The sequence below is a fragment of the Gadus chalcogrammus genome, chromosome 2 (genome assembly GCF_026213295.1).
Source record: "Gadus chalcogrammus isolate NIFS_2021 chromosome 2, NIFS_Gcha_1.0, whole genome shotgun sequence".
Lineage (NCBI taxonomy): Eukaryota > Metazoa > Chordata > Actinopteri > Gadiformes > Gadidae > Gadus > Gadus chalcogrammus.
The window spans coordinates 8,897,909-8,908,593 of NC_079413.1; the positions used below are offsets into that span (position 1 = coordinate 8,897,909).

Below are 10,685 nucleotides of genomic sequence, written 5' to 3' on the forward strand. Positions count from 1 at the left end.
GGGGGGGAGAGGGAGGAGGATGAGGAAGTAGAAACCAAACTAGGCATGGAAAGGGGTAAGATAAGATAATGGGGGAGGGAGGATCAGGAGGAGGTGGTGGAGGGGAGGGAGGGGGAGTTGGTTGAGGAGAGGGAGGAGGATGAGGAGGGTCAGGAGGAGGGGGTGTATGAGAGTGAGGAGGTGGTGGATGAGAGGGAGAAGGAGAGGGGGGGGGGGGGAGGAGGCGGAGGATGAGGAAGTAGAAACAAAACTATGCATGGAAAGGGGTAAGATAGGATAATGGGAGAGAGATAGAGAGAGAGAGAGAGAGAGAGAGAGAGAGAGAGAGAGAGAGAGAGAGAGAGAGAGAGAGAGAGAGAGAGAGAGAGAGAGAGAGAGATAATCCTTTGTATTTTTTATGAATTACTTGGTGAATAAGATGCAATGATGAAGTGAGAAAATTAGGATTGAGAGAGAGAAAGAAAGAGAGAGCAAAGAGAGAGAGAAAAATAAATGGAGAGAGAGAGAGAGAGAGAGAGAGAGAGAGAGAGAGAGAGAGAGAGAGAGAGAGAGAGAGAGAGAGAGAGAGAGAGAGAGAGAGAGAGAGAGAGAGAGAGAGAGACGCAGATAATCCGTTGTATTTTTTATGAATAATTTGACGGTTCCAAGGCACTTTTTTCAGAGGGGGTAGCGCACTTTAATGATTCCCCAATTGTGTGCATGGCCTCATGTGAAATTAAAATGCAGTGGAGCGGGCTTTTACGGACACACACGCACACACACACACACACACATACACACACACACACACACACACACACACACACACACACACACACACACACACACACACACACACACACACACACACACACACACACACACACACACACACACACGCACGCACACATCTATATACACACATTCCCACACACACACCACAGTGCTAACATGTAATAAAATAGCACTCCAAATTAGCTCTCTACAAAATGAGTTATGTGTGTAATAAAACAGAGGGCTGTCAGGGACAGCTTACTCTGGTCTAATGACCAAATGATCAGAACCATTTAGAACCGATAACCCACCCATCTGCTCTGCAAGTAGATCAACACACTGCCGCTTAACACAAGGATACGTTTGGGCTGTACAACTTTACCGTGGTTTTGCCCTGTACTGAATTGTAATCATTGTTGCATAGTGCATACACTACAGAGATGCAGAGATGAACTGCGAAGGAGAAACTAGCTCCTAGTCCATTGAAACACAGAGCATGAATGATTGTGTTTATTACTCGTATAGATAGGTTTGAACCAATGTGCATACCATTTATCTATTATCTTTTGTATTTTTTTTATATTTTATGCATTTTGTGTGTACATTTTACACTTTTTAAATTCGTGACTAGTAGAATTTCAAAGGGCCAACATACCAAGACCAAACCTACCAAGCGATCAAATCGAATTCTGCTCAGCAAAGGAACAACCATTATCTACCATTATCAATGGTTGACTCCAGATATTGGGGATCCCGTTTTGTTGCTGGCATCTTCAAAGGCAACAGCCAGCCCAGTAATGATAATTCATACAGGCACACATGCACACAAAATACATTTAAAAAACAACATACATACAGAGAGGTATAGTGAGTTTTCGCTCGATCAGCGGGTTACAATGCTTAGTTTCTGAGATGATGAGAGGGAGAGAAAAGAAGGATAGAGAGAGAGTGAGAGAGAAAGAGAGAGAGGGAGAGAGAGATCTTGTTTGCACATGTCTACGGATCAATACACTGTATGTCGTTCCTCAGATATATATTTACTCCGGGAGTCTGTCCACTTTAATTGGATGGGCAGGACTTGCGTTAAAATCCCCTTCGAGTTCAATGAAAGCAATGATAGCCTCTATGACAGTGATGTTAACACCAGCACTCTGTGGCTGCAGAGTACCATTCCATGGGTAATTGAGTGTGTCGGGTGGCGAGAGACTGGACTTTGATCTGACAGACTGCCAATCTCGCTGGCAGTCTGTGTCATCACACGAGTCTTCAGGGGTTACGAAGGGGGTTGATTGACAGGCCAAATGACAGGAGGTATTGTCTAAGGATATGTATGTATGTGTGTGTGTGTGTGTGTGTGTGTGTGTGTGTGTGTGTGTGTGTGTGTGTGTGTGTGTGTGTGTGTGTGTGTGTGTGTGTGTGTGTGTGTGTGTGTGTGTGTGTGTGTGCGTTTGCGTTGGTGTGGGCTGAAGTGCCAACCCAAGTGGTAGCATTTTTTCGTTCACCCTCACATGTTTTTTGGTGACTTTTTGTGACAGAAGGCATTGTCTTTGCCTTCTGTGGTATGTTTTCTAAAAGGCTCGGACAATGTGGAGGAATTCCCCTTCACTGAGATATCTCAAACAATGAATGAGAGAATGAGTTCCTTTTTGAATGAATCCAAGACTCACTCACTGGATTTTCCCAGCACCCTCGGCGCCGGCGAAATCCCCGGATCGGTATCACCTCCAGACATGCCAGGGACTTCTCCGGTGGCCTTGTCTTTTACTTTAAGCTGAGGATCATAGCCTCGTGTCTGGGCGGTCGAGCTCAGGGGGCGGCGGTGAGCCGAAATACCCCAAGGGGTCATTCTCATTAAAGCCCAAAAAACGATGGGGACTGCCTGATCTCTGCTATTCGGATTCCTTTCTGCAAAAAAAAAACAGGACAAGAGGGGATGACCCCTATCTCCGTGATGAATTCAGTGCGGGACGTGAACAGAGGGAAAAATCAATGGAGCGCGGTCGGGGTTGTCGGCGGAGGGAAGGAGAGAAGATGAAAAGGATATATATAGCGTCGGTTCACTGGGGGCTAAAGTGTGTGACTCCCTCGGGGAGGAGTTCGGGGGAGGAGAGAGGTGTGTGTGTGTGTGTGTGTTTGTGCGTGCGTGTGTGTGATGGAACTCCCGTGACTTATCGGCCCGGTTCTGGCAGTCGATTGGATTGTTTGTATTGACTGAGCCTCAGGTCTTTCACTTGATATTTAAATAGCGAGGGCGAGCGGAGGTGTGAGGTGTGAGGTGAGAGAGAGAGAGAGAGAGAGAGAGAGAGAGAGAGAGAGAGGAGAGAGGGAGAGAGAGAGAGAGAGAGAGAGAGAGAGAGAGAGAGAGAGAGAGAGAGAGAGAGAGAGAGAGAGAGAGAGAGAGAGAGAGAGAGAGGGAGAGGGGGAGAGAGAGAGAGGGAAAGAGAGTGTGTGTTGGTGTTGAAGGTTAGAGGACTGATGGCATTTGTTCTTCTGAACTGGTGATCTCTATCTTAATCTTGTCCTTTAATTGTTCAAAACAGAACAATGACAATGCTAGCTCAATACCAATACCAATACAATTAAAATGTTACTCACACAACATCTACTGAATCGCACACAGTTTTCTGAAATGCGCAAGCTAACAAGCTTATAAATGCCAAGCTGACCTCGACCTTCACGTGGATGGTGTGTGTTAAAGCACATCAGCGCATTAACTTTTATCATAAGCTTTGTCGTTTTAATGTTGAAAATACCTTAAAGGGGACCTATTATGCTTTTTCGACTTTTATGACCTATAAACGTTGTTATAATGATTGATAGTCATGTTTAACCATACTTAAGTGTCAAATAAAGACGTACATGCATTTCAACGTATTCCCTGCTGACAGTCTGGGGTGGCTGTGCAGAGCGCTACACACTCGGGACAACGTTTGCGATTCACTTGTTCACATTTCCGGGAAATCATCTACGTAGAGGCACTCCTGCCGCGCCCCCCATATGCCTGGTCAAATCTGCCCGCGCGCGCGCTTCAAGGAAGGTAACCAATCACAACGGAGTTGGGTTGGCAGGAGGGGGGCGAGGGGGCGGAGAAGGACGAAACCGAGCGTTGACAGAGAATGCTGAAAGCGCCCAGATGAGAGGAAGAGTTTCCCGAAAATCTACATCGTTTTTTGTGCTATGATTCGTGTCAGGTTGCGCTATAGGAGTCATTAATAAGAAATGAAGACAAGAAACGTAGTAAAATAGGTCCTCTTTAATGAAAAGGTTTTATTCCAGTTCTATTGAATTAGTGTTCCGATTCTCCTTTGTCAGCTGGTACGGGTCACTTCCCCTAAAAAAAATAGATATATACATTGCAGGGTATTTTGAAATGGGCAGCAAAAGTGCAGGCACAACCTTGATAACCTTGATAACCTTCCTCGTTTGTACCAGGTTAGGATTTTAAAGAAGGCTGGCTGATCATAGCCTCCCCCTGTCAAAGGACTTCATGTTGCTTCTGTCTGGCCCTAGGTAGTGCCGCCCATTCTTCCGGCGAATTGAGTTTGCCCTGCACAAGGGTCTGGAGAAGAGCAATACATTCCTTTCTGCTTCCGATACGTTTTTGCGGGAGCCAATCACCCAGCTGGCTTTTCCCCTTGGCGCACTATTGGCTGGTTTAACACAATGACGACAGGGAAGCGACGGCAAGCAGCCAATCGCGTACAGAGTCAGTTGAACTAGGCCCGTTGCTCATGCCACTTGTGCTGAAGAAAATGACGGCAGCTTCCCCAGTCCAACGTTCAATCTACGATTGGCTTGGTCTGGTAATAGCCAGGCTAGTCTAGCCCCAGATACAATCTGCCAAAAAGGACAAATTGGACAAATAGACTTTTTGCCATTTAACTTTTGGATAACTCTATGTGATTTTATATTTCACTCATTTAAGCAATTATTTATGTTTGTCTGATGGGTATGAATTTACTGCTTAGTTTCTTCTACAAATGGTTCCTTTAGGGATAATGCAAAAATCCTTGATCGTTGAACACAAGTTCATCAAACGATGCCAGACTGCATCCGCTTTTCCTCACACGTCACCCTCTGGGCAGACGAAAGGTGAGATAAAATGTTCTGACTTCCGCTCTTCCCCAGGTATCATCAGTCTGCCCGCTCTGGAAGCGCCCGACCAGGAGGTGAAGATGGAGGAGAGCCCCCCCAGCAGCTCAGCCATGCTGACGCCCGAGTCCGAGGTCTCCTCCGGGGACTCCGTGGCTCTGTCGCCTCCCCAGGTGTCCCCCTCCCCACAGCAGCCCTCCGAGACCGCCTCCGACGCCGGGACCCCAGAGTCCGTCGGTTCCGTGGGCACGGACCCGGGGACCGACCCGGGGACCGACCCGGGCACGGTGAGCCCCGGGCTGACCATGCCCGCGGAGGGTGAGGCGTGCACGGAGGAAGACAAGGACGACGCCATGAAGGGCAAAGCACACCTCCACTGCCCGGTCTGCAAGGTCACAGTCAACTCCACCTCTCAACTGGACGCTCACAACACCGGTGAGTGGGATGACTTTGCGGCTCTCAAATCTGTGGCTTCTTGTGATTGAGAGGAGGGGGGCTAGGGGGACTAGACCATAAAAAACTGCCTTTTTCAAAACGGTGCAGCTAATGCATTCTAGACACTTTTTAGTTCTGAGTCAGTAGTGGTGGCCAGGCATATCTTTTTGCAATCAAATCAAATGAACTCCAATACAGCAGTCAAGGCTCTGGTTGCAGAAGGGAGCTCTGTTTTTTATAACCTGCCGTGGGAAATGACCTTGAACTGACCTCTGACCTCTTCTAGGCACCAAGCACAAACTGATGCTGGAGGGTCAGCCTGTGCAGCCGCGGCGCCGGGGCAAAGCGGTGGCGGCCCGGTCCGCCTGCAAGAGCAAGCGGCTGGGCACCAAGGGCAGCGTGGGGGTGCCCAGCAAGAACTTCCAGTGTGAGGTGTGCGAGATCTTCGTCAACTCCGAGACCCAGCTCAGTCAGGTGAGGCCGCGGAGGAAGACGTTGGCTCTATGTAGTAGGTTCACATCAGGAAGGGAGGGGGGGGGGCGAGGGAGGGAGGATCTAACGTGAAGACACGTATGTAGAATAAAGAATTGGTCAAAATGTATCAAGGGACGTCAACTGTTTTTTTTGTGTTATTACATCACAACTCACAGGAGCTTTAGTGAAGCTAAGTTAGACCTTGAATCAGGTGACTGTATGCTAGGAAGGATGAATCGATGGATAGATTAATGGATATCGATATGGAAAAACAATGTGCTTTAACGATAGAGACAGGAAGGGAGCACTGGATTGCTCCAGGCAGAGGCAGTGATGCTGAACTTTGGGTGCTGTAGATTTGTTAAGGCGTTAAGTCCGCGGGCGTCCTAACAGGACTCCGTTCAAGATGCCCTCCTTAGAGATGATGCCTTTGCAGCCGTAGCCCATTAGTAGCTTCGACGATACACATGACTACGATGACCGTTGCCACCAAGGGCATTTATTTGTATTTGTTATAATTCACTCCAGTCAAGGGTGCTGCAAACAAAGCAAAGCTGTGGCTGTTGCTACTGCACTGATGCGTTCCTCTGGGTTCTCCACAGCACATGAACAGCAGGAGGCACAAGGACCGATTGGCAGGCAAACCCCCCAAACCCAAGTTCACCCCCCACAACAAGACCCCGCAGAGCACCAGCTTAGCGGTAAGTCACAGCAGGCGCCCAGATGAGGCAGACACACAGTGTCACATAAATAGGCAATCAAGCAGACCCTCAAGGAACACAAACTAGACATAATTGCTTTTTTCTTATCGCAGATTTGCTACGAATAATGCCCGTAAACTATGCAAGAATTGGAGCATAAATCTAAAAATGATTATGAGTTTAGCTCAGAACAGCCAAGCACTATTTCGGAGCGCGCATTTTTCTGTTGTTACAGTTGGCTGGTTTGACCTTAATTCTGACAGACTCATAATGCGCGCGTGCACACACACACGCACCCCACACATGGTGCACACACACACACACACACACACACACACACACACACACACACACACACACACACACACACACACACACACACACACACACACGCACGCACGCACGCACGCACGCACGCGCGCGCGCGCGCGCGCGCACACACACACACACACACACACACACACACACACACACACACACACACACATACACAGAGAGACAGGTACACTCTGGCACATACTTAGACCTCATTACAGTGTCCTCAGGGATGGGGGAAGGGGGGGGACGACGACTGGGTGAGACAGCATGTCTGTGTGTCTGCCCTGTCAGGTAGGTTAAGCACACACACACACACTCTGTTGTAAGTAATGAACCCCACGCAGCCCCCCCCCCCCCCCCCTCCATCCCCACACAGGAGGCAGCTCGCCCGTTCTAAAACAGTCTCTCTTGTCCCACCACTGACCAGCTCTGACAACAGACTCCTGAATCAGCACTCGCCATTAATCACTCCTTTATTCCCTCGCTCCTGTCACATGTGATGCACCTTATCTCTCCTTCTCCTCCCACTCACGGAACCTCCTCCTCTTCCTCTTCCTCCTCCCCCTTATACCCCTCCTCCCCCTGATACCCTCCTCCTCCCCCTGATACCCTCCTCCTCCTCCCCCTGATACCCTCCTCCTCCCTCTGATACCCTCCTCCTCCCCCTGATACCCTCCTCCTCCCTCTGACACCCTCCTCCTCCCCCTGACACCCTCCTCCTCCCCCTGAAACCCTCCTCCTCCCCCTGACACCCTCCTCCTCCCCCTGATACCCTCCTCCTCCTGATACCCTCCTCCCCCTCCCCCTGACACCCTTCTCCTCCCCCTGATACCCTCCTCCTCCCCCTGACACCCTCCTCCTCCCCCTGATACCCTCCTCCTCCCCCTGATACCCCACTCCCCCTGATACCCTCCCCCCTCCTCCTGATACCCCACACCCCTTGATACCCTCCTCCTCCCCCTGATACCCTCCTCCTCCTGATACCCTCCCACTCCTCCTGATACCCTCTCCTCCCTCCCTACAGAGCGTCCGGTGGAGTGGCTATGCGGGCGGGGCGGTGTCGGCCATGAAGAAAGTGTTCAGCCAATACAACCTCACCTCCCTCTCCTCGCAGGTGAGTGAGGCTAGGGATAGGACACCACGGGACCGTGATAAGGCTAGGGATAGGACACCATGGGACAGTGATAAGGCTAGGGATAGGACACCACGGGACAGTGATAAGGCTAGGGATAGGACACCACGGGACAGTGATAAGGCTAGGGATAGGACACCACGGGACAGTGATGAGGCTAGGGATAGGACACCACGGGACAGTGATAAGGCTAGGGATAGGACACCACGGGACAGTGATAAGGCTAGGGATAGGACACCACGGGACAGTGATGAGGCTAGGGATAGGACACCACGGGACAGTGATAAGGCTAGGGATAGGACACCACGGGACAGTGATAAGGCTAGGGATAGGACACCACGGGACAGTGATAAGGCTAGGGATAGGACACCACGGGACAGTGATGAGGCTAGGGATAGGACACCACGGGACAGTGATAAGGCTAGGGATAGGACACCACGGGACAGTGATAAGGCTAGGGATAGGACACCACGGGACAGTGATGAGGCTAGGGATAGGACACCAAGGGACAGTGATAAGGCTAGGGACAGGACACCACGGGACAGTAATGAGGCTAGAGATAGGACACCACGGGACAGTGATGAGGCAAGGGATACGAACAGAGCCAGGGGGAAGGGAACAGAAAGTCAGGATGAATCTCCACTGCTGGTGCCTTCAACGAAGCAGGCTTCGCTGTGCTCTTTTCATAGGGTCAGTCTGTTGTGGGTCATTTCAATGAGTTGTCCATTAAACCGCACCCATTAACCTGCCCTTTCTTCATATATCACACTGAGAGCTGCCTGAGTGAGCATCTCTTAGTGAACTACGGTGGAAAATGAAATGTGAGCTGGGATCTAAAAAGTATATTCTTACCTTGGGGACCAATTCTTCCATATTGTTGAGAAAAGTAAATCTATTTAGTAGAGTCTCCAAGGGGTTCACAGGCATACATATACCTCACCCCTTTGCCATAAGTCCCTGAATCCTCTAAAGGGCAAGAAAGAACTCCCAATAACTCCAAAGAAACATTGAGAAAGGCCGCACAAGGGGGGGTGCTTCCTGAGTCAGTCATTGAGTTATGAGTAAATAGTAGATTGTTAAATTGCGACCAATCATGATGACTGTAAAATAAAAGATCATCAATCAATCATGTCATCAATGATTCAGTCCTAGACACATGACAAGGCACAAACCAAAGTTGAAAGCATTATCATAGATTATCATAATTTCGAAGATAAAAACAAAAGGGTTTCTAGGATGGAGGTGGGTGTTTTATCCCCATGGTTATTACCCGAGGCAACTTTGGAATATTTTATAGTACCGACGTTGAATATGAGCGTTATAATGAGCAATGTCGTATGAAATGCTTCACACACCATGTCGTTGTTTTCTTAGTGTCCGGGAATCCTCACCCTCTCTCGAGTGCAAACATCATGTTAACCGCTGGTCAGAATGAGCTTCAGCATCCACACACACCGTGGCGTCATACTATTACCTTCCGAAAAGAATAGCCCTCTCTTGCACGCTGCAAACTGCCTTGACAGAGCTCTACACATCCACACACAGCTCACCGCCTTCATCCCTTGGTCGTGAACCTCGAAGAGTATTCTAAAAGGCACATCGCCGTCACGAAATTGAAAAATATAAAAACATAAAATATAATAATAATATAATATTATTATATTTTTTAATTTTCTTTTAAATTTTTGAAATTTAATAACCTCAATTGCCCCCTGGGGACAAATAACGTTTTTTTTTTTTTTTTTTTAATTTTTTTAATTTTGAAAGGATCGTTACCCGTGTTTGGAAAAGAGTGTTAGGCAGAGATCTGCAAAACCATCGGATTTTACTGCTGTTTTCTCTAAATGATGGTCTGATCTCAATAGCAATGGCATGGATCACAATGTTGACGATCATATCATGCATATTGTCACCAAAATAAAACGATAAAAGGTTTTGGGTTGACGGGCTCTTTAAAGACGGTTCTTCTGTTATTCTCCATCTCCCGACCGTCATGACCTGCCTCTCCCCCGCCCTGCAGACCAAGCTGGCCTTGCAGAAGCAGCTCACCAAGACCCTGACCGCCACGAGCTTCCTGCCCAGCGCGCTCACCCAGCCGGCACTGTGCGCAATGGCTGCCAACCCCCTGGCCCTGAGGCACCCGGGCGGCACCACCACCTTCATCCAGAACCCCTTCCTGGGACCCACACTGTTCCGGCCCGCCCCAGGGCCTCTGAGGGCCACGCACACGCCCATCCTCTTCTCCCCCTACTGAAAACAAAACAGAAAGCCGGGGCTGGCTCCCTATTCGTCCACCCAGGGTTAATGACCGCAATGTTACCCCCTCCCCCCCCCACCCCTACCCACCCCCCATTCATCCTTAGTGTGACCAACTCCATAAGGGCCACACACTGAAAACTATGCAGCCCATCTGACCTAAGACATAGAGAGAGAGAGAGGGAGAGGGAGAGAGAGAGAGGGGGAGAGAGAGAGAGAGAGAGAGAGAGAGAGAGAGAGGGGGAGAGAGAGAGAGAGAGAGAGAGAGAGAGAGAGAGAGAGAGAGAGAGAGAGAACGGGACAGGCACAAGGAAAGGAGGCTCTCTCTCATAGCCATTCGTGTGGGTCAACATGGTTCATCCATAGTGTCGTCGTGTCACTTGTTAGAGAACAATAATAGGAAAATCTAGTTGTAAATATGGTGTGGTCCGCCAAGAATAAGCTCCCTTTACTCAATGCTCTTTTTTCTGCTCTATTTTGTTTTGTTCTGAATTAGCCATGAGGGGGGGGGGGGGGGGGGTGGG

General features: G+C 49.2%; 1 protein-coding gene across 1 annotated transcript in view; it reads left to right on the top strand.

The window, feature by feature from the left end:
* The window catches only part of znf385c (zinc finger protein 385C), a 65,957-nt gene extending 55,798 nt beyond the window's left edge, over nt 1–10,159 (top strand). The window contains exons 5-9 of the mRNA XM_056607566.1: nt 4,882–5,280; nt 5,567–5,754; nt 6,357–6,455; nt 7,798–7,887; nt 9,926–10,159. Coding sequence (XP_056463541.1) covers nt 4,882–5,280; nt 5,567–5,754; nt 6,357–6,455; nt 7,798–7,887; nt 9,926–10,159 — 1,010 coding nt within the window. The remainder of the gene's footprint in view (nt 1–4,881; nt 5,281–5,566; nt 5,755–6,356; nt 6,456–7,797; nt 7,888–9,925) is intronic.
* The last annotated feature ends 526 nt before the right edge of the window (nt 10,160–10,685 follow it).